Source organism: Candoia aspera, chromosome 7, assembly GCF_035149785.1.
Source record: "Candoia aspera isolate rCanAsp1 chromosome 7, rCanAsp1.hap2, whole genome shotgun sequence".
Lineage (NCBI taxonomy): Eukaryota > Metazoa > Chordata > Lepidosauria > Squamata > Boidae > Candoia > Candoia aspera.
Genome location: NC_086159.1, coordinates 66,146,517 through 66,171,474, shown reverse-complemented (window position 1 = coordinate 66,171,474; position 24,958 = coordinate 66,146,517). Strand labels below are relative to the sequence as shown.

The 24,958-nt window shown below is 41.1% G+C and overlaps 1 protein-coding gene across 1 annotated transcript in view; it reads left to right on the top strand.

Annotated features, from left to right (window-relative positions):
* The window catches only part of TBC1D22A (TBC1 domain family member 22A), a 173,782-nt gene that overhangs the window by 73,357 nt on the left and 75,467 nt on the right, over positions 1 to 24,958 (top strand). Inside the window, exons 9-11 of the mRNA XM_063307950.1 lie at positions 1,528 to 1,634; positions 3,679 to 3,754; positions 19,808 to 19,935. Of these exons, the coding sequence (XP_063164020.1) occupies positions 1,528 to 1,634; positions 3,679 to 3,754; positions 19,808 to 19,935 (311 nt within the window). The remainder of the gene's footprint in view (positions 1 to 1,527; positions 1,635 to 3,678; positions 3,755 to 19,807; positions 19,936 to 24,958) is intronic.

Sequence of the window (24,958 nt, the reverse complement as noted above, 5' to 3'; positions counted from 1 at the left end):
GTTGCTTACTGTATGTGGGTTTGTAGCACATGAAGTCATCAAACTCCTATTGAGTCAGATGAAACATTGGTAGACTAATACCTTATTTCTAGAAAAGACATCCCAGTGCAGAAGCTGAAGTTTCTAGATTTGGAAACCAGAATCTATTGAGTAATTTTTAAACTTCTTGCTCATCTATTTCATGAAAAAGGGTGTGTTCAGTATGTTTCAATGAAATGAATTAAAATGTAGTGTAAGAAGTGATTTTTCTATTATAGCCATGTAAAACAAAATTGCACTTTTTCTTTTATGAAAAATACAACGTATAGTAGTTTGTAGTTACTACTAGGTTTCCTGTGTCCAGCTGAAAATGATCTGCTCTACTGAAGCTTATGAATTGTATTCATAGTTCAGCATTTTCAAATGCTAGGGTCCCATTTATGTAATATTGAGAGGAAAAAACCTTCAAAACCTTTAGGTGTAACCAGGACTTTATTGTTGATACGGAGATCACAAAACACAGAATGCTGTGAAACAGTTATGCTACATTGCACTGCATCCTTCATTCTTAGAAAAATGACTCTAACTGTTGATTTCCATTGGTACAGGAATTGATGTGTGATAATGATTTAGCATCTAGACTATTGAGGCTACCTAAGCCATTTAAATTCAGTAAAGTTTATTGTATTCGGTTTTTTATTTGGGAGATAAGTACTGCATGAACAAAATGACTAGTAAGGCAATTTTGAACTTTTTGGTGCTGCCATCATTATTAGAAAGAAAGCCAAGTAAGCTGCTAATACCACTTAACAAAAATTACTTTCCAGTTTTTGCAATATATCAACAGATTAATTACAAAGACCTTTTTTTTGCTGTTGTTTAATTTCACAACAATTATAAGAAGAGTAGTATACTTATAAAAAAGTAAAGAAAAAGCTGGCTTCTTATTCTCCTAGTAGGCTAATTTACTGGGTTATCTAGGCTTAGTTAGAACATGAAACTGGATGTTCCTGGAGCTCATAACCAGTTAATCTCTTAAACTGTCATGGACTTTTTATGCTGCACCCATGAAATTAACCAATTTCTTTCTTTTGACACTCATTTTGTCTTAAACTCTCCTTGGGGATGAATCATACTTTCATTGGGGGTGATGACAACTTTGGGATCTTGTAAACATAGATCATTAGCCATGGAAGTCTTGGGGGATCTGTTGAAATCCTGAAGCAGAATGGAAAGGGAACCTGCGCTGGATGGTTTCCACCTTTTCAAGCTTTTGTATTTGTGTGCTGAAGTACTGTACTTCCAATTTTTCACAGTGGTTGTTGGGTATTTTTAATATCTAATAAAATGCATCCCCAAGTATTTCAGTTGATCAGCCAAAGTTCATACATAAGTCAAATTACATGACTTAAACAGAGTGTTTAGTCCTTAGCAAAGACATTCAATTTAACCTTCATGGTTAAATTTAATTACGATTATATCTTTTGTGTTAAATCTTGTGCTTGTCCCCCACCTGTCATTGACATTCTTGCCTTCTCTTTATTTCAGAAGAAGATTTGGAAAATTTTGATGTTTCCAGTCTCTCTACTGAGGTACTGCAAAATATTGAAGCTGACAGTTTCTGGTGCATGAGCAAACTGCTTGATGGCATTCAGGTAAATTGATTCCCTCTTTTCTAACCAGTGGGCACGTTTCATTCACATTTGAGTTTGGAACTACATTAGAGATGTTGAAAAACAGACATTTGGTAAGTAGGATGCAGCAGTTGGTGATACTGTATTTATTGGTAAAGGACTACCTGCCTGATTCTTGCTGGTAAAGATAATTTATCATGAACTGGGCCATTGTCATTTCTGAGGTGCGTTAAAAAGATTTTTTTTTTTTTTGCAAAGAAATCAATTCAGTGTTCCCTTCTATGATTGAAACAAGTCTATTTTACCAAATGTTCGTAGGCATTTTTTGTAGATAAGAATTATATGCCCCCTTTCAAAACAAGTATTTTAAAATCAGTATTTTCTTTAAAAAAGAAACCAGTTTTTTAAAAAGCTCAAAACAAATGGCAATACTGAATAGTAGTTAAAGTGCAAATATTGCAAAATAATAAATTAATACAAGCAGTATGAACAGAAATAGGATTAATTAAAAGATTGTTTAGCACAGATACAGAGAATTAAAATTAAAAAACTCAAAGTTGCCCTGAACCTTTTCTCAGTGCATTATGAAATTGCAATCAATATGTTCCAATCAAAGATGAGACCACTGGTCATCGTTCGCTGCGAATTCATACCTAACCCAGTGAATTGATATTATATGAGATCAGTAGAGTTAAGCACTTCTTATATTTATGCTTCCCATTTGAGCAGTCAGATTTCTTTTTGGAATAGCTGTAAGTATGAGAAGGGTATTTTAAATTATTCCACCTAGTAGCTGGCATCATGTAGAATGCATTGTGATGCCTGGCATGCAGAAGGCTTATAGCCTGAAAGCAGCCTTTGAGTGGCCTAGTTTTTAAGCATTCTCTATCATGGCCATGAATATACATGGGCTGAAACAATAACTTTCATGTAGGTAGATAGAAGTGCATAGCAGAAGGCAATTTCACTGGGCAAAAAGCACCATTTTATTTTTAAGCAGAAATTAGTTGGTGAACACATTTTATGATCCTGTGAGGCCCCAGTGGCTTCATGACTGCTCTTTCTTCACTTCCAGAATCATTTTGTCACTGACAGCTGTACTTTTCTCTGTTTGTGACTACTGCTGTTTGCGAAGATGTTCTCTTTGTTTTTGTTGCCCTTCTTTCAGTAGTTTCTTAATTGCCATAAACATGTGTGTTTGTCAAGAGGTTGATATTTAAAGCCTGTCCTGTAGTATCCAACAAGATTTAAGATGGGACTTAGGTTTGAAAAGTGGTTAGTAGATTGAAAGCTTTGATATGGCCTGTGCATTCTTCTGTTCTGAAGCTTTGGAAGGAAAATCTGCATTGTGTAGCTGTTCTGAAAGCACAGAATACAATTATCTCACCACATAGAATTTGAACTACCATTTTCCTTATAGGCATTATTTCTCCATTGAGGACAAAAAAATATCCAGCTGTTCCAACTGGAAAGAAAACATTTTTCAGAATGTTTTGGCATGTCCTACTTAGAATTCTCATGAAGGCAGATACTTTGCCAAAGATCGCTGACTTTTTACAATGCATTTCTATTTTAATAGGAACTGTGGTATGGAATAGGAAACTGTTTCCAAGATTTGGGAATATATCATTGGCTTTACTGTAAATAATGTTCTCTTGACAATTTCTCATGTTTGCAACATCGATGTCATGTCAGTCCTTTTGCTGTAATAAAGACTGACACCTTACTAATGAACATAACACACCAATAAGCTTTTTCTACGCTCTCCCTAATTCTGCTCTTTGTCTGATGTATTTATTTCCTCTCAGTTGGTATAATTCCTAATAGGCCAGAATATCCCTCTGTTGAATGACAGGTCTTAAAAGCAGCCAAATGGTTATAATTAATTTCTCTTGGTAACTTTTTTATTTTGTTGTTAGTCGTTTAGCAAAGGTGAGATAAACTGAAAGCAGGTGGTATCTAGAAGTACATTATTCATTTAGCTAGGTATGCATTAGTTTTTTGAAGCTTCTTTTTCATATTTCTTAGCCAACAGGTAATTTTTGTTTTTATTTTCTCTTTCCAGGATAACTATACCTTTGCTCAACCAGGTATTCAGAAGAAAGTGAAAATGCTAGAAGAGCTTGTTAGTCGGATTGATGGTAAGCCTTAAAGCTAAGGGAGACTTGAAATGTGTCCTCTTGGAGAGTGTTCGGTTAAAAGCTTGAGCAGTACCTTGCTAATCAATCAATTAGTTTATTGTTGTGACCCCTTATGACAATCTTATACAGAATTTAAAAAAGAAAGAAAATTAGTAATTATGAGAAAAAAATGAAAAAATAACAGAGAAAAGGCATGTGCAGGAGTTGGGTTTAGATGGAACCAATAGTAAAATTAAGAGCTTAAAAATTATTTCTGAGTTTTAAAGAGAGCGTGGCAAAGGGAGCAACCTGGCTACTGACAGTTGGAATCACATCTGCAAGGAGGTAGTTCAGCCATGTGGCATCTGACCCCTTAAGTTTGCTTATCATCAGTATTTCCCCCCTAATTTCATTATAGATAGGGCAGTAGAGGGTGTAATGGATGATGCCCTCCACTTGACTAACACTGCAAGGGCAGAGTTGCTCTTCTACTGGATGTTTACAAAAACTCCCTTTGAGCTATGTGGTGGGCATGGTTTGAAAGTGAAGAGATGTAAAAACTTTCCTCAATGAAATGTTAGGTGATGTCGACCAGATATTGGGATGTATAATGGGTAGTGCCAAGATGAAACTTTGAACCAGGCATCTGGTTTGAAAAGTTTATCTGATTTTTTTTTTTTACTGCTCCTCAAAAGGAGGCAGGAGAATACAGCTGTAGACTAGGAGACAGGAATTTGGTCCCTTGAGTTCCACCCATATAATGCAAAAGACTAAGTTTAACTAAGAGGGAATTACCTTGCAAATGTCAACACAACATTTTGCCCCCACTGTAATCAGCTTTTCCTAAGGAAGGTGTTATCTTCAACCAGCGTGTGGCACAGTGACTTTTGCAAACTTGCTGCAGTGTATCACTTAAAGAAAAGCTACTGGAGCATGAGCCACTCTCATTACATTTTATTAAGTAATGTAATCAACATTCAGTGCCAATCACTTTGCTGCAGACTAATGTCTGCTTACAAAAGGCAACCAGCATTCACTGTGCATTAACCTCAATGATTATAGTAATTTGGGAGATTTTTTTTAAAAAATATAGCTGTCCTTTAATACTATGTGTTGTTTCTTTGTGTATTGCTTTGCTATAAGGAAGCTGTGAATAATTTCTCCATGGGATCCAATTAATTACTGGCTTTGTAAATAACGTCTCTAATACTAGAAATAAATCACAAGGGTGCAAGGGTAGATTTAGATAATGCTTTCACCTGTTTAGCAGGGCCATTTTGAAACATTTTCTGCCTTCATTCTTAAAACAGTTCCCAACATGAAATGCTGACTGTCATATTTCTAAAGCCGAGTTTAATTAAATGAAATTCAAGAGATAGTGCTTACCCATTCTGAACATATTCTCTTGGTAGTTTGTTAAATTAATGAGCAAAATGATGCCAAGCAGAACTAAGCATATATTTGTGACACTGCCTGTCAGTTATTGGTATGTGTGCCAAAGAAATGCTATTCCTCAAATAGGTTAATACTGGATAAGCTTGTTGAGAAGATCCTTTCTTTGGTTTCATTATGTGCAGTATAAGCTTAGTTGCACCAGTACATACCATGGGAATTTTTTGTTTTTCCTGTATGTGATTGGACTTTCTAAATAGTGATATTTGATACTGTATAATGTGCTTAAATATTCACATACATTTTTATCAATGGTTATCATCATATGAAGCTATCCATTATATCCAGTTGTTTATAAGGTCAGATGGAACTTGTACATAAATAATTTTCCTGTAAGTAATTCTCTCCTTTTTAAAAAAAAAGAAAAGTGTGATTTCTGTTCAGAGGAACAGAGACCTATCTTTCTTTCCTTCTTCTCTTACACAGAAAGACCATGGCTTGGGATAGAGCGCATGTTTTCGTCCAGCTGGTTTAATCCTTGATATTTCCAAGTATAATGAGAAAGAGCTTGCTTAAAACCTTGAAAGGTCACTGTTGGTCACTATAGATAAAATTGAGTTAGATTATACAATTTTTTTGACTTTATAGCACCTTGTTTTGCTCTTAGCCTCAAGCCAAAACAAGAGGCCAGGATGTTTCCTGGTTTTCCACCCAGCCATTGGGTCCTAAGTCAAAGCTGTGACTGGAGTTCAGACTCCATGTAAAATCTGGATTAAGCCAAGTATTAGCAAACAAGAAAGAAAAAGTTCTCTTGCTCTATGAAATGGTAGGTGAAATACACAGATATTATAAGTTAGCTATATAACTAGATAGTAAGGCTTGATACAAAAAGAATAGGGTGTAAGTGGGACAGCAAATGTGTAACATTATCACAATCTACTGGCTGGTTATTAAAAACTTTAATGAAAACTGAATACTAATGAAAATCAGAGCAGGCCTGCACGACTTTTGGAGGGAAGAGGGCCACATTGATAAATTAAAAATCCTCATGGGCTACAAAGGAATACCTGGCATGCCAATCATGGCATTCCTCTCCAAATGGAAGGACACCCACAATGATGATGATGATGATGTTTTTAGCCCTTTTTTATTGTATATGTGTGTGTATGTCAACTCAGGGCGGTGAACATACCTAATGCTCCTGCCTCCTATTTTCCCCACAACAACCCTGTGAGGTGGGTTAGACTGAGAGAGAACGACTGGCCCAGTCACCCAGCCGGCTTTCAAGCCTAAGGGAGGCCTAGAACTCACAGTCTCATGGTTTCTGGGCCAGCACCTTCACCACTACACCAAACTGGCTCTCACTGTGATGAAAGGGCATCCTGAAAAATTGAATAACATTTAATTATTTCAATGTCAGTATAAACAGCAAAGGATTGTTACCTTATCGTGGTGCTGGAGCTTGAGCACCTCAATGATGCCATGAGCTAAACTGTGAAGGGCCACCCAAGACGGGAAGGTCATGACAGAGAGGTCAGACTAAATGCGATCCCTGGGGAAGGTAATGGCAACCCACCCCAGTATTCTTGCCGTGAAAACTAAATGGATCAGTACAACCAGAGGTATGTCGGTATACCATCGGAAGATGAGACCCCCAGGTCGGAAGATGGTCAAAATGCTACTGGGGAGGAACAGAGGATGAGTTCAACTAGCCCCAGACGTGATGACGCAGCTAGCTCAAAGCCGAAAGGACGGCTAGCAGCCGATGGTGCTGGTGGTGAACGGCGAATCCGATGTTCTAAGGATCAACACACCATTGGAACCTGAAATGTAAGATCTATGAGCCAGGGCAAATTGGATGTGGTTATTGGTGAGATGTCAAGATTAAAGATAGACATTTTGGGCGTCAGTGAACTGAAATGGACTGGAATGGGCCACTTCACATCAAATGACCACCAGATCTACTACTGTGGACAAGAGAACCACAGAAGAAATGGAGTAGCCTTCATAATTAATAGTCAAGTGACTAAAGCAGTGCTTGGATACAATCCAAAAAATGATAGAATGATCTCAATTCAAATTCAGGGCAAGCCATCTAACATCACGGTGATCCAAGTATACGCCCCAACCACAGATGCTGAAGAAGCTGAAGTAGAGCAGTTCTATGAGGATCTGCAACACCTCCTGGGCAACATGCCTAAAAGCGATTGTCATGTGCGCCGTTTCAATGTCTTTGATGCATCGTAACGTTTCGCATGTCATTAATTGGATGCGTGTTTCAGTTGTCTAGGGAGGATGGGAACGATTATCTTTTGGCTTTGCTTTGGAATGTATTTGTATTATCTACTGCGCTCAAGGTTACTTTCCCAGGCTAGCAACTCTGACGATTGCTAGCACCTGTGCCGGGCGGGGCTGTTACGAGGGAGGCGGGATACGTTTGAAGCAAGGGTTTAAGTTTGTATTTGGCGCGCTTTTGCTCATTCTCAGCTTTCTCTGTATTTGTCTGTAGTTCCTTAATAAATCAGATTTCATTTAGCAGCCTCTTGTGAGTCTGAGTATTTGGGGCTAGGGCAATCATTACATAAAGCTGAGAATCTCAGTTCCTAACTCCGCTGGCCCCTGTCCAGGGAAGACACGCGTCTAACCTGTGAGGGAGAGAGCCCGCGATGACCGAACCCGACATCGTGATGATGGAGGAAGGGGAACCGGACTCGACCGTGAGGCAGTCTGGCCGCCCGTACCAAGGTGGGGAGCTGTCCGCCATCAGAGAGGAGGCGAGCTCCGAGTCGGAGAGCGAAGCCGGGGGGCTGGAAACGGCCCCGGAGACCACCATAAACTATCCGGGCGAGCTGCTCACCTGGGATGAGACCCGAGGAGATGCCACAGCAGAGGGGGGCCCATCCTGGAAGCAGAGATACCCATTATCCCCCAACGTGGTGCAGGTGCAGCCAACGGAGGGCTCACCCACTCCGGATCGGATCCGAGTGCTGGAGTCCAAAATGGATTCGTTGGAGGCTATACTGAAACAGCTGAGCTTGGATGTGACCTCGTTGCGAGAGGTCCGGGAAGAATCAAGCCAGAGGCATTCAACCCCTTCTTCCCAGGGGCTGACCCCGGAACGGCAACGGGTGGTGCGGAGGCGCGAAGGGGACCAGTGGGTCCAAATGGAAATCGCAGCCTCGCCAGGGCGATCACCCCGGGGCCCTGTGCCGCCCCGAGCCAGGGAAGCACAAGCCGCGGCAGCACCGGTGGTGGGGCGCAGCCCGGTGGGAGGCGGCATGCGAGACTTCCCTGTCAAGTTTGATGGGGACCCGACCAAACTCTCGTTCTTCCTGACGAATGCGAAAGCCTATATGGAAGAATGGGGGGCGTTTTTCCAATCGGAAAAGGCAAGAATCATCACCATTGCCACCAAACTGAAGGGGAGGGCGGCAGACTGGTATGTCCAGATGTGCCAGTCGGAAGCGCCTGAACTGGAAAGTCTCGAGGAGTTCCTCTGGGCGTTGAAGCAACACTTCGAGGACCCCTTAGCCAAGGAGAGAGCAAAGCGAGCCCTGAAGGAACTCAAGCAGGGGTTCAGATCAGTGGCCGATTATGCGTTGGAGTTTAAAGCGCTCGCTGGGAAGGTCGATGACTGGTCCCAAGCAACCATAATCGAGCTCTTCAAGGATGGCTTGAATACAGAGGTGCTGCGCTGGTCCCTGGGGAGGGACGACCCATACACGCTGTATGAGTGGATCCTGCTCGCAGGGAGGGCTGAACATGCCCAGGAGATCTTTGCCCAGCGAAAGAACGCCAAGTCGGGGCGGGAGGTGAAGCCCAGCCGCCCATCGACCACCGGGGGGAAACCGGGACAACGACCCTGGGACGAGGAGCGAGAGAAGCGGTACGCAAAAGGCTTGTGTCTGAGATGTGGTAAGGAGGGGCATAGAGTGGCAGCATGCCCGAAGGCAAAGGTAGAGGAACGGCCCGGAAAACCGCCGGCAAAGTCCCCTGCATTGCCGAGGAAACAGAAAGCGGCGGTGGCTGAGACCGAGGGAGACGGTGTGATGTCCTACGAAATGGAGGGGGAGACCGAAATCCCGCAGCCGGCGGGAAATGCCAGCCACCTGCTCTAAAGGGCGCCGCTGGGCAGGTGGTAGAGGATGGGCGCGAGCCTCCAGCGGTGAGTGGCACTTACCGCATACTCATGGTCAAATTGAAATTGGGCCCCCAATCCAAGACTGTGGAGGTATGGGCCATGATTGATTCGGGGTGTTCCCGGTGTCTTATGCACCCCGACGTGGTGGCGGCTTTGGAGCTCCCCACTTTCCCTTTACAAAGACCCATCGCTTTTACTCAATTGGATGGGTCCCTGGCAGGGGGCAAACCGGTCACCCATTTTACAGGGCGTGTAGCCTTGCAACTGGGCAGTCACCAGGAAGGGTTGTCTTTTGTCGTGGCTCCTGTAGGGGGACCATTGGTGGTGTTGGGGGTACCCTGGTTGGTGCAGCAGAACCCCCAAATAAACTGGGTTTACCGAACCATCACGTTTAGGGATGGGTTTTATCAAGCGGCAGAGGGCAAGGGTGCCTCAGAGGAGATGGTGGGGGTTGCGGCAGCTGCGACTCCGCCTTACCCGGCCTCTCCTCTGGAAGGCTTGCCAGCCGAGTACAGGATGTTTGCTGATGTATTCGGTGAAAAGGAAGCTGACCAGTTGCCCCCCCATCGAAAGACGGACTGTGCCATAGAACTGCTGCCCAACACCCAATTGCCTAAACCAAAAATTTATTCCATGACGCAAAAGGAACTGACTCTGTTGAGGGAATTTGTGGACAAAAATCTGGCGCGCGGATTCATTGAGCCGGCGAATTCACCCGTGGGGGCGCCGGTTCTCTTTCGCCCGAAAAAGGACGGGACACTGAGACTTTGTACGGATTTCCGCGGATTAAATGCCGTCTCAATTTCCAACAAATATCCCTTGCCATTGATAAAGGACATGTTGTCACATCTGGCCAAGGGCAAGATCTTCTCTAAACTGGATTTAAGAGAAGCCTACTATCGTGTACGAATCAAGGAGGGTGATGAGTGGAAAACCGCATTCAATTGCCCGTTGGGAGCCTTCCAGTATAAGGTGTTGCCGTTTGGGTTGGCTGGGGCTCCTGGGGTATTTATGCAATTAATCAATGAAGTTTTGCATGAACATCTGTTTAAAGGTGTACTGGTGTATTTGGATGATGTGTTGATTTATACTGAAACCATGAAAGAGCATGTAGCTCTGGTAAAGAAAGTCTTGTGTAAACTCAGATCTGCTGAATTGTATGCAAAGCTATCGAAATGTGCCTTTCATCAGACCCAAATTGACTACTTGGGGTATAGGATTTCTGATAAGGGTATAGAAATGGACCCTGCCAAGGTGCAGGCTATCATGGACTGGGAGAGTCCCCGCACCCGCAGGCAACTTCAAAGTTTCTTGGGGTTCAGCAACTACTACAGATTGTTCATAAGGGGGTTCGCTGAGATTGCCTTGCCCCTAACGGAGCTGCTTCGAACAAAAGGGGTGGGAGATACTAGGAGAGTCAAAAATCCCGGAGCGCTGTTGAGGTGGACGCCTGCTTGTCAAACGGCGTTTGAGCGGCTGAAAGCAGCGTTCGTCAAAGAGCCCATTTTACAACATCCTGATCCCTCCAAGCCTTTCGTGGTACAGGCAGATGCCTCCGATTATTCTATTGGGGCATTATTGATGCAAAAAGATGAGGCAGGATGCCTCAAACCCTGTGCCTATCTATCCCGCAAATTCTCCGAGACTGAGAGACGTTGGCATGTTTGGGAAAAGGAGGCATTTGCAGTGAAAGCTGCATTAGAAGCTTGGCGGCATCTATTGGAAGGGGCAAATCATCCCTTTGAGGTATGGACTGATCATAAAAACTTGGAGGCTCTTAGTACCCCTCGAAAACTGAGCCCTAAACAGGTTCGTTGGGCTCAATTTTTCAATCGCTTCAACTTTCAGTTCAAATTTATTCCAGGGAAAAAGAACTTCTTAGCTGATGCCTTGTCCAGGCAACCTCAGGACTCTGGGGCGGCGCCAGATGTGGTGAGCACCCTCTGGACGGCGCCCCAATTGGGCATCCAGGCTGTGACGCGAAGCCAAACGCGCGCGCAGCAACCGCCTACCACAAGCGCTGCTCAGCCAAGCACTTTGTCCATTCCCTCCCAATTGCAACAAAAGTTTCTAAAAGAGCTAAAAACTGATACTTGGTTGCTTGCGAATAAAGATACTGTTACTTTTGACAGAGGCTTCGCTTGGAAATCCGACCGCCTCTACGTTCCTGAAAACCTCAGGAAAGATGTGTTAACACGTTCCCACGATGACAAACTCGCAGGTCACTTTGGGTTTGTGAAAACCCTGCACCTCGTTCGGAGGCAATTCTGGTGGCCCACATTACGCAAAGATGTCAAAGACTACATTGCTTCCTGCACTGTCTGTGCAATGTCCAAGCGCAAGGTGGGCAAGCCCCAGGGACTGCTGCAGCCGGTAGCAACCCCCTCTTCCCCTTGGGAAGAAATTTCCATGGACTTTATTGTAGAGCTCCCACCCAGCCAACGCAAAACGGTCATTTGGGTGGTCAAAGACTATTTTTCCAAACAGGCTCACTTTATTCCTTGCGTGTCCATTCCGTCGGCACGTCAATTGGCCCGCCTGTTCCTTGTACACGTGTACAGGCTACACGGATGTCCCTCACGCTTGATTTCGGACAGGGGTACACAATTTACCTCACAGTTTTGGCGGGCTTTTCTCAAGCTGTTAGGCACGAAGCAAGCCCTGTCCACGGCTTGGCATCCTCAGACGGACGGGGCCACTGAGGCTGTTAACTCTACTCTGGAGCAGTACCTTCGCGCTTTTGTGAATTATCAGCAGGACAATTGGGTAGACCTCCTACCATTTGCTGAAGTGGCTTACAACAATGCAGTGCATCAAAGCACTGGACAAACCCCGTTTCGGGTGGCTCTGGGTAAAGACTTTGTACCTATCACTGATCTCCCACAACCTCCTGCCGGTGCAGTCACTACAGATGATTGGTCAACACAACTGGCTGACTCTTGGCCAATGATTCAACAGGCATTGGCTGATGCACAAGCAGATTATAAACTGTATGCTGATCGGAAGCGTGCCCCACACCCTGCATTCCAAGTTGGGGACTCGGTCTACCTTTCTACCAAGTTTATCAAATCTGCACAACCGTCAAAGAAACTGGCACCTAAATTTGTGGGTCCTTTCCCAATCGTTGCTCAGATTAACCCTGTGACTTTTAAACTTGACTTGCCTCATAACCTGAAACGCTTACACCCTGTTTTTCATTGCAGCTTACTCAAACCGACTATTCCTTCTGATCGCTGGCATCGGCAACCTCCACCCCCCACCCCCATCATGATTGATGGTCAGCAACACTTCGAAGTTAAAGAAATCCTCGACTCTAGACGCCTTCGCAATACTTTGCAATATTTAGTTCGTTGGAAACATTTCCCTCATCCTGAGTGGGTCGCTGCACCAGATGTGGCTTCCCCGGTTCTGGTGGCCCGTTTCCACTCCGCTTATCCCTCGAAACCTGGTCCCTAGGGGTATTTTTAGGGAGGCGGTATGTCATGTGCGCCGTTTCAATGTCTTTGATGCATCGTAACGTTTCGCATGTCATTAATTGGATGCGTGTTTCAGTTGTCTAGGGAGGATGGGAACGATTATCTTTTGGCTTTGCTTTGGAATGTATTTGTATTATCTACTGCGCTCAAGGTTACTTTCCCAGGCTAGCAACTCTGACGATTGCTAGCACCTGTGCCGGGCGGGGCTGTTACGAGGGAGGCGGGATACGTTTGAAGCAAGGGTTTAAGTTTGTATTTGGCGCGCTTTTGCTCATTCTCAGCTTTCTCTGTATTTGTCTGTAGTTCCTTAATAAATCAGATTTCATTTAGCAGCCTCTTGTGAGTCTGAGTATTTGGGGCTAGGGCAATCATTACAGCGATGTTATTTTCATCACGGGAGACTGGAATGCTAAGGTGGGGAGTCAAATGACACCTAGAATTACAGGTAAGCATGGCCTGGGAGAACAAGACGAAGCAGGACGTAGGCTGATAGAATTTTGCCAAGACAACTCACTCTGCATAACAAACACTCTCTTCCAACAACCTAAGAGACGGCTATATACATGGACTTCACCAGATGGACAACACCGAAATCAGATTGACTACATCCTTTGCAGCCAAAGGTGGTGGACATCTATAAAGTCAGTAAAAACAAGACCTGGAGCTGACTGTAGTTCCGATCACAAACTTCTTACCGCACAATTTAGGATCAGACTAAAGAGATTAGGGAAGACCCACAGATCAGCTAGATATGAGCTCACTAATATTCCTAGGGAATATGCAGTGGAGGTGAAGAATAGATTTAAGGGACTGGATTTAGTAGATAGGGTCCCGGAAGAACTCTGGACAGAAGTTCGCAACATTGTTCAGGAGGCGGCAACAAAATACATCCCAAAGAAAGAGAAAACCAAGAAGGCAAAATGGCTGTCTGCTGAGACACTAGAAGTAGCCCAAGAAAGAAGGGAAGCAAAAGGCAACAGTGATAGGGGGAGATATGCCCAATTAAATGCAAAATTCCAGAGGTTAGCCAGAAGAGACAAGGAATTATTTTTAAACAAGCAATGTGTGGAAGTGGAAGAAGACAATAGAATAGGAAGGACAAGAGACCTCTTCCAGAAAATTAGAAACATCGGAGGTAAATTCCAGGCCAAAATGAGTATGATGAAAAACAAAGACGGCAAGGACCTAACATAAGAAGAGATCAAGAAAAGGTGGCAAGAATATACGGAAGAGCTGTATAGGAAGGATAACAATATCGGGGATAGCTTTGACGGTGTGGTCAGTGAGCTAGAGCCAGACATCCTGAAGAGTGAGGTTGAATGGGCCTTAAGAAGCATTGCTAATAACAAGGCGGCAGGAGACGACGGCATCCCAGCTGAACTGTTCAAAATCTTGCAAGATGATGCTGTCAAGGTAATGCATGCTATATGCCAGCAAATTTGGAAAACACAAGAATGGCCATCAGACTGGAAAAAATCAACTTATATCCCCATACCAAAAAAGGGAAACACGAAAGAATGTTCAAACTATCGAACAGTGGCACTCATTTCACATGCCAGTAAGGTAATGCTCAAGATCCTGCAAGGTAGACTTCAGCAATTCATGGAGCGAGAATTGCCAGATATACAAGCTGGGTTTAGAAAAGGCAGAGGAACTAGGGACCAAATTGCCAATATCTGCTGGATAATGGAAAAAGCAGGGAGTTTCAGAAAAACATCTATTTCTGTTTTATTGACTATTCTAAAGCCTTTGACTGTGTGGACTATAACAAATTGTGGCAAGTTCTTAGTGGTATGGGGATACCAAGTCATCTTGTCTGCCTCCTGAAGAATCTGTATAACGACCAAGTAGCAACAGTAAGAACAGATCACGGAACAACAGACTGGTTTAAGATTGGGAAAGGAGTATGGCAGGGTTGTATACTCTCACCCTACCTATTCAACTTGTATGCAGAATACATCATGCGACATGCTGGGCTTGAGGAATCCAAGGCTGGAGTTAAAATCTCTGGAAGAAACATTAACAATCTCAGATATGCAGATGATACCACTTTGATGGCTGAAAGTGAAGAGGAACTGAGGAGCCTTATGATGAAGGTGAAAGAAGAAAGTGCAAAAGCTGGCTTGCAGCTAAACCTCAAAAAAATCAAGATTATGGCAACCAGCTTGATTGATAACTGGCAAACAGAGGGAGAAAATGTAGAAGCAGTGAAAGACTTTGTATTTCTAGGTGCGAAGATTACTGCAGATGCTGACTGCATCAGGAAATCAGAAGACGCTTAATCCTTGGGAGAAGAGCAATGACAAATCTCGATAAAATAGTTAAGAGCAGAGACATCACACTGACAACAAAGGTCCGCATAATTAAAGCAATGGTGTTCCCTGTAGTAACATATGGCTGCGAGAGCTGGACCATGAGGAAGGCTGAGAGAAGGAAGATCGATGCTTTTGAACTGTGGTGTTGGAGGAAAATTCTGAGAGTGCCTTGGACTGCAAGAAGATCGAACCAGTCCATCCTCCAGGAAATAAAGCCAGACTGCTCACTTGAGGGAATGATATTAAAGGCAAAACTGAAACACTTTGTCCACATAATGAGAAGACAGGACACCCTGGAGAAGATGCTGATGCTAGGGAGAGTGGAGGGCAAAAGGAAGAGGGGCCGATCAAGGGCAGGGTGGATGGATGATATTCTAGAGGTGACGGACCCGTCCCTGGGGGAGCTGGGGGTGTTGACGACCGACAGGAAGCTCTGGCATGGGCTGGTCCATGAAGTCACGAAGAGTCGGAAGCTACTAAACAAATAAACAGCAACTAAAAATGTTGTCAACACAATTTTACATGGAAGTTTCATTAATCTGGGTTTAATATTGCTACTTCTTCCCTTTTCTTGTCCTTAGCATTTCAACCATATATAAAAGAATAATCCTTCAAGACTATGACCAGAGATTTTTAAAATGGTTATTTACACAGGATTGGAAGTTCTGGAGCTTCTGGACTTCTGATTTCTACATATAATTATAAAGAGCATACTGTACATAAATTTATTAAAATGCCTGTTAGCGTCATTCCCCCCACCCCCCCATCTTACATTATACAGGACCACTTATAATAAATGCACTACTGTCAGAATTATCTGTTGTTATTTTCCGAAAGAATTTGTTTTTTTTAACTTGGTGGATTAAGATTTCAGTTTCAAAGGCTTTGTTGCATTGCAATGCTTATAAGCAAAGCTGTTTTAAATTGTATACAAAGTATTGCAAGACAAACAATTGAATTACTTTTCTAAGGTTTATTAAAGCTTGCTGATCCAAAAGCTCAGTTTTACTGAACATGATCAAGTTCAGTTCCTGAAATAAAATAGCAAGCCCTTTTTGCAAAGCTTGTATTGTTTGATTTTCCTGTATGATTTATGGAGTTTAGTGATGTAGTGCCTGTTTGTTCAGGCAGTAAAATTAAACGTATCAGTTGAAATTAACTTAGTGTTCTACGGAACTTAAATATAAAGTTCATTATTTGAGTTTGAAATGATATAGTAATTCCATGTATTAATCATATATATATATATTACTGTGGCCCATCACTCATACACAATTCTATATCAGCACCTCTGATCTTTTTATTAACAAGAACTACTATTACTATTAATAGTATTTCATCCTACCAAGAACATATGTTGAATATAATGAGAGTTACTAAGCCAAACCTGATAGGCTGAGGGAGGGATAGAGTGACCCATCCTAACTCTTTCAAGAGAGACTCTGGGCGGTTCACAATAAAGCTAACAAGTTAAAAACAATAGCCATAAATAGTATATAAAATATGAATACAAATACAAACACAGAAACCAACTGGATTGATAAAGGAGCAATGGGACAGTTTATCCCTTTTCTGCTATGTGCAGAAAATTCCTGTGGAATTCTTGATCCTCTATGGCTACCAAGCAAGTTGTTAAATTTAAGACCAATTTGCCCCTTGAATCTAACTTAAGCATTTTTATAGCATTTTCAGAACTGAGCATTAGCTAACCTTAAAAAACTCAAGACGATCATTTTAGCATGTGATATATGATGAAACTTCTTTAATTCTTTTAGCAACACAAGTAAGCAAATCTAAAATAGATGTTTCCATTTCAGAATAGTTTGGTTTTTCATGCTATCCTGCTAAATGCAAAGGAAGTTTCTCTATATATCAGGTGGAGATGTATAGGTTAAAAGCTATTGCCCTATGCTATATTGGTTTATGGATATTTATGTTCCTGGGCAGTAGAATAAAACAGAAAATAAATACAGCAATATAAATGCTTCTGTGAGAAGCATTTTGAAATGTTGCTGGAAGCATTTGAAGTTGTTTTTCCTACTTCAGGTAGCTTGGTTAGTCTGTTCCTTGACCACTGGGAAAGGTGTAGGACCGTTGAAACCCCTTCAAGATGATTGCAGGAATGAGGGCTCACTCTTACTTTAGAAGTCCAGGGGAGGAAGCCAGCTTGGCTTGAAAGACATACACAGACACATACAGGCAAGACCGCCCGAAATTGTGCCAAAGTTGTTAAGTTCTAACTCCAGGCAATGCTATATATCAAAAGTATTTGATCTAGTGGATAAAATGTTCTTAGTATCTGTAAGTAAGATACCATTTTAACTGAATATTATGCTTTTTTCCCATGTAGTTTATTTGAGGATAAATTATGGAGCCATTATTTTAATTGTTTGTAAAAATGCATCATGTACTTGCATAAACATGTTACCTATTAAATCCAAACACAGTAAATCAATGATATAAAATATGCGTTCCTAACCACCCTTCTAAAAAATGGAGGCCCTGCTTCAAACAACATTTTCAATAGCTTTATGTAAGATGTAAAAGTGCTGAAAAGACTGTTAAAATAAAATCACTTATGTTCCTTCATTTTGATACAAGAGCTATTATTTCTTAAAGATTTAGCATAATTTTATTATTGCAAACTGCTGCATAAGTATCTTTGGAAAAATTCTAAGTCTGAAAGATGGCAATAATTACATCTGCCAAGTCATTTATTACATCTGCATGCTTACTTTCAATGAAATGGAAAATTTAGATTTAGAATTATTGCCAGCCAAATTACCTTTATCAGTGAAATAACATCTGCTCACAATTACTTATGAAAAAAGAGGAATGAATCTTTTCAGCCTGTGCATTTTCTTTTGTCTGTTCATATATTATCAAATAAACGACAACTAAAGCTTTGCATTTAGTTGTCCATTTTTCAGTATGTTAGGAAGTAATCAAGAGAAGCCCATGGGAAATTCAATGTTTTTCTGTTTTGTTTTAAAAAGAATTTGGAACACTTAAGATGCCTTGGTTTTCAGGTTTCGTTATTCACAAGATTTTCTGATAATTGTTATATAAATATGTGGAAGTCACTGCCTATGTATATTTGCTTCATGTAACCATGAGTAATGCTTTAATTGACTTAAAATAACTTTTACATTTAAAGTGATACAGTAAATTTATCAGTCTGTAATATTTGGTCCTTGTTAATGTCATTTCTTAGGGAAGGTAAATGTTTTGTCTTGTACCACAAATACGCCATGCGTAACAAAGATGCTCAGTGATGAACTTTTGCTCTGTGTAGTAGTTTGAAAGTTCAAAATTTAGAAAACTGTAAAGTTAAGTATAGGGTTATCAATTACTTCTGGACAGATAAGCAACTATAAGTTGCCCTTGAGTTATGATCACTCATGCAGTGACTGTTCAAAGTTACAACAGTGCTGAATGTGTGGTACTTATGACGCGGTGATGTGATCGTAATTTGGGTGCTTGGCAACTGGCTCGCACTTATGATGGTTGCAGCATCCCACAGTCATGTGATCATCATTTGCAACCTTTTCTTCCAGCTTCCCACAAGCAAAGTCAGTGTGGAAGCCAGCAGGGAAGGTCTCCCTGTGCTCTTTGCCTGGGACTTCCACCTCTTCCCACTTAACAACCCGTATGGCCCTGAGGTTGCAACAGCAACTGGGACTGCGCGATTGCCATCACTAAGGGATACAGTCACATGACGTTCTGCTTTATGATCGCATTGCTAAGCGACAGCAATCCTGGTTCCAATTGCTGTCGTAAGTTGAGGACTACTGGTATATGTAATGCTAGCATATACGTTTGTTATACTGCCTGTTTACTGTGAAAATACTTTGCAGAAATGATGGTGCCTTTTTGTTACTATTACTAGGGGGGAAAGGCTACAGTTCAAATGCCAAGAACGAACCATGTCTTGTAATTTGGACTTTATAGAAGGAGAACTAACCATAGATCCCAGTTTGTATTCAATGTAAGCAAATCATGGAAGAAGCTTCTGTGACTTATTTAGCTACTGCTGTCACAGGGAAAAAGGTGTTAATTTATTCTCCATAGTACCTGAGGGTAGAACAAGAACCACTGGATGGAAGCTTGAGAGAGAGAGAGAGAGACCCAAACTTGAAATAGCTCTTGAGCAATGAACAGCTTGCCTCCTGGTGTTGTGCTTCCTCTGTTTCTAGAGGTTTTCAAATAAAGGTTGACAGCCAGTTTGGCCTGTGAGTTCTAGTCCTGCCTTAGGCATCAAAGTGGCTGGATGACTTGGGGCCAGTCTCTCTCTCTCAGCCCAACCCACCTGACAAGGTTGTTGTTGTGGGGAAGACAGGAGGCAGGACTATTAAGTATGTTCACTGCCTTAAGTTGACCATATAATAAATAAATAAAAAGTAGAGTAAAAAAATTAATAATAATAAAAAGGCTGGACAGCTATTTTAAGATTTATAATTCCTACACAATCCTGTTAAAGTTTGATATGACTTGTACATAGTTGTGTGTATGTGCATTTATTAATTAGATTTTAGTAGTATATTAATGTTGCATTAGTGGACGCATGCCTATTACCAGAACAGATTCTTAAAATCCTATCTCCTGCTTACATTCCAGAACAATTTCTGAGGGATGGAGGATCTTCTGAACCATATTTGGGTATATGTGGGGAACACATATGTGATTACACAGGTTTGCTAGGGTTATATAAATCTCATCAGTAGTTTATTTATCTTCTTTTCTCTTTCAGAGCAAGTGCATAAACACATAGAACAACACGAAGTAAAATACCTCCAGTTTGCTTTCCGTTGGATGAATAACTTGTTGATGAGAGAAGTCCCCCTGTGGTGTACCATAAGGCTTTGGGATACATACCAGGTGAGCCATGGCTTTGAGCCTGCATTTGAGCGCCCCATGATGTTTTGAAGCATGTTTCCTCCTGTCTATACTTATTTAACCTGACTGATGTGTACTGATGTTTTGGGTGCTTGGGATGTTTGACTTGTAGGAATTTTAATTTTGAAATGAAAATTGACCAACATAGCTGCCTACAATTGTCTCTGTTTGATAGAATAGTATCTTCGTAATTATTTTACATTTATGGTATTGTGGCCAAGTACTTGGACATATCAGCTTAATATGTTGTAACTACCAGATCAAACTGTAGATTGCAAGGGAAAAATATAGAACAATAAGCGTTAGGCCTTGACCTGTAATTTTCAGCCCTATCTTTAGCAAAGCCTTAAAATGTGCATTTTACAAGTAGTCACGTGTTACGGTTTTAGATCAGCCTCTTCCCTGCCCTGTCGTCAGAACCTAGGTGATAACTCATTCAAGAAAAGAGCCACTAGTTTTGTCCAGGTTCCTTGTGTATATCAGTGGCACCAATAGATATATCTCAGATTTTAAAACTGATATGTATGTATGTTCGTTTCCTGGCAGCTTTCGTGTTACTGTACAGACTCTTTTTATCTCACTGGTGGCAAGGTTAGGTGTACGTGCCTCAATATAAATTAAAGACTGATTGATTATGTGCCATCAAGTCAGGGTCGACTCTTAGTGACCACATATATAGATTTTCTCCATAACGATCTGTTTCCATAAATTAAAGAGCTGTCATATTAAAAAGTTAGCTTTCCCTAGCTGGATATGGGAAATCTATATATTCAAAAGAATCCCTATAGAAATTTTTGTTCAACTGATTTTTTTTTTCTTGTAAACTAAAGCTCTTAGCACGTCTTCCAGTTCCCTTGGAAGATATTCTTCTATCCACTGGAAATACAAAAGCACTAAACAGCCATATAAAATTAATAAAAAAGCATGAAGATACATGCATAGATGATAATAGTAGCAGCGTGAAAGTTTAATGGGGGAGAACTTAATTTTATAGTTCATGCCCTCTGAAATAAATGTCATTAACTTGCCATCTGAAAGTCATCAGTGAGGAACCCTTGCTAGTTTCTTCTCGCTTTCAAAAAAGAATTCAACAAAATAAGTACCATTACAATATGGCTTCAGGAAGTGATGTGTATGGGCAAATTAATATTGGGGAAGGCTCTTATCATTTCTTAAATTTTGGCTGTTTATTTACAATGATTTTATACCACCATCTTTTTTGCTATGTCCAGCTGGTAGATACATCTAAAAAAACGTAAAAATTCAACATGAAAATTCAACATTTTATATACAACAGGATATAAAAAATCTTTTATTTTTTTAAAATCAAAATAAAACCAACAAAGGAAATAATAGTATCCAACTTCTAAAAAGTACTGATTATTGAAAGTGGAAAAATAAACAAGTATTTACTTTGGACAGAAATGTTCACATTGTAAGTGACCAGTGAAATTCAGGGTGACACAGTAAACCGTACAATATTCCACAACCATGACAAGCCTTGTCTTTTTAAAAACTACATGTTCCAATCCATTTGACAGGCTGACCTGAAGAACAGCCCCTAAAGATAATCTTTCTAGACAAAAGTACAGGAAAATTCAGTTATACAGAGATTAAATTTTCATGTCTTTGACAGATGTTGCACTTCTTTTCAATAGTAAAAAAAACAAGCAAGTAATAACAAAGACTTATTTTCCAAACCTTTGAAAAAAGTGTTTTAATTTGGCTTTTGGGATGTATCTGAACTACTAGTCTGAGTTGTTACAACTTTATTTTTGATTCACTAAATATCTAGTTGTCTTGCCCTATTAGTATAAAAGATAGATATTTTCCCTAGTTTAAACTTTGACTGGGTATAGGCTTAATTTCATATAATTTGTTAGAGATATAGTAATTATGGATTGATGTAATATGAGAATAAATGCAATTTTCCAGTTAAATCAACTGCAAGTCTGATTTGAAGGTGCAAAATAGTTGAAAGGTGAGTACTGGAATGAACATCTCACTCTTAAATAGCCAATTAAAAACATTCAGCAGCTAAAGACATGGAAAATGTAGAATAGAATTTGGAGCACAGTTATGTATTCAACTATGCATTTCTGCGCTCCTGAAAAACCACACCCCTTTAGCCATTAGCCAAAAAACGTCAGTAGAAATATCCTTTATTTTTGCTCTTCTTCTGCAATGAAGAATATACAGATTAACTTAGGAAAAGAATGTGTTTGTGCACGGGTGTGAATCTACTATCCATTTTCTACTTTCTGCTAAGATTCTGAAAATGATTACAGTCTTTGTTGTCACACTTTTGACGTTGCTTACAGTTATTCCTACCCTCCAGCATTTTATCCTTACCTTACCTTGCCAATCACAGTCATTGCCCAAAATCATGAAGCATGAGGTCCGTAGCAAACATATGGAAGAAGCCAGTATTCAGTTCTTGACTTCTGGGTTGCTGTCTGAATCTCATTTCTTTGAGAGATCAACCAGATTTTCTGTCACCCACAATGACTATTCTGTTGAGGTCTGTTCCATTAGCAGCACTGAAGAAATTGCTCATTGAGAGTTCAAAACTTTCAAAGAATCTTTCCCTGTTCGATTTTAACTGGGGCAAAAAGAAAAAGAAGGTGATAAAGAACCCCTCTAATTCCAGCTCCAGCTGCCTCAACTTCCTTTGTACTGTATAAGGCGTTCTCCAAACCCATTATCAATAGCAACATTTTTGATGGACTCTTATACTGTCCAGTCCGCACTGGCTCTTTTTTCTGTTTATTAAGAGACTCGGCCCATATTCTTTAATTACTGAGCTATATGGCAGCTGTGGCTTCAGTTGTTTGCTTCACCCACCTTCAGATCTACTACCTACAGGTGTGGCACTTCTGTTCCACTTCTCTGGTGCAGTTATAAAACATTACTTCCTCTCAGTTCTGCCCAACTCCAAGAAATCCCTCCACTAGCTGCTGATTTTATGCAATTTTATCAGACGTGTTAGTTTTGCACCTCCCTTCATGACGTATTTACTCACAACTGATACATCTGTGTTCAGATGGGGAGCTTACTTAATGAGCCCTCTGCATCCACTGTGCTTGATCTAGGTACAAAACATTGCAACAAAGTAATACCCTCCAACTCCTTGCAGTTTGGAAGCACTCAGAGCTTTCCAAGGCTGTCTCCATGATCAGACTATCTAGATTGCTTTAGACAATTCTGTTGTAGTCTGTTACATAAACAAAGAAGGTGGCACAGTCTCTACGCCTTTTGCACCACGTTACAGCTTTTGCATTGGTTTATTTTTCATTTCATCTTCATCCTTGCAATCCACATGCCTGGTTATGACACCATCCTTTCTGATCAGCTTAGACATTCCAGGATGGCCATCTATGAATGGATGCTGAATCTGTTGGTTATCAAGTCCCACTGTACAAATCCAAGATTAATGCATCTGCATCATGGGATAGTAGGACCAACTGTCAGTGACTGGCTACTCAAGCGGCATTCAATTACGATTCATAAGGGTTACTTACACATCTGTTTAATGAGCGAAGTATCCAGTACAAGGTAAAAGTTGTGAATGGCAGTTCCCGCACATTCTACAGTTTAAAATTATGAGTTTCCCATCTTCCCCCCCATTGCCCACCTAGGAATGCACCCCTCCTCCTTCCGTGCCAACAGATGGCCGGAACGGTTTCTCTTTTGATGACCTTGTGGCAATGATCCTCTAACCCAAACAATACAATTCACACTCCAGTCCATTTCCCCCTCCTGCCTGGTGACTCGTAGGCTGACACGGATCTTCAGAAGATGGATGCTCTTCCGATAAGGTGTTCTGGGGAACATTTGATTGGTGAGCGTGACACCAACATAAACTCTCACCTTCTTGGCAATGTCTTCCTTTTTTCTTAGAGTGGACTCTGTTTTGCAATTGTTTGCCCATTCCACTGCTGACCAGAGTCCTGGAGAAGATCAGCAGGCTTTCAGTAGATTGCATGTTTATCCTCTCTTGCTCATTTGTCTTCTTGGAAGCACATCTGCCTTCTAAGTTGACCCAACCTCCTCTCCATCTGTCAGGGACAAGTCTTCCATCCATTCTTCAGTTCCTTTCACCTTACAGTTTAGAGGATTCAGTTTCATAGCTGTTCTAGGGTGAGGTAAAATCAGTTACGTTGGCTCCTTAGAAGCCTTCCAGAAAGGATTCTGTGTAACTAAATGGAAATCCTTTGAGAATTCCACATGGAAGCAGCAGTTTAAACCCAAGCAGTATCATGTCCATCACGTTTTAGCCTTCCTCTTCCATCCAAAAGAGTGAGGCTTGGCTTTCTCTTCAATAAAGGTATAATTAGTGTCCATGGATTTGAAGGTGCTTGTAGAAACTGCACCTAGTTGCACAGTAGGCATAGGAGGTTGGGGCTCTCAGCAGAAAATTCTGAGTGACACCCCATGCAGGTTCAAAACCCATGAAGATGACTTCACAGAAGTCAAAGAATTGCAGTTACGTGTCAGTAACCAGCTCTTGACTAAACAGCCTAGAATAAAAAAGGTTTTTTTTATTCAAAATGTATTACAAAATGAATTTCTGTTAATGTAAAGCAGTGATACTAAACATTGAAGAATGCCATCTTTTTATTCCATCTAGTTTTGTTTTATAATAACGTACCATTTTTCTTGGAGCAGGCCTTTAGCACAGCAGGAAATGAGTGAATCTTATTTATTTTAGACTTGCATTTAATCATTCGTATAACAAGTTGTGGTTCATAGCTCATCCTCACTTTTCAAGTATTCTTATGATTTTGATTGCATTGTTCAAAACTTCATTCCATCTTGTCTGTCTGATATCCTCTCCCTAGATGGCTCATGACAGTTCAATTTAAAGGAGTTAAAGTATTTGTTTCTGTCCTTACACTGAACTCTTCACTATCCTGACTAATAACAAAGCAGCCAATTCTACAACAGAGGTTCATATTTGCTGTGATTTCTGAGCTAAATAGCTAAATATTTTATGTAATGGTTG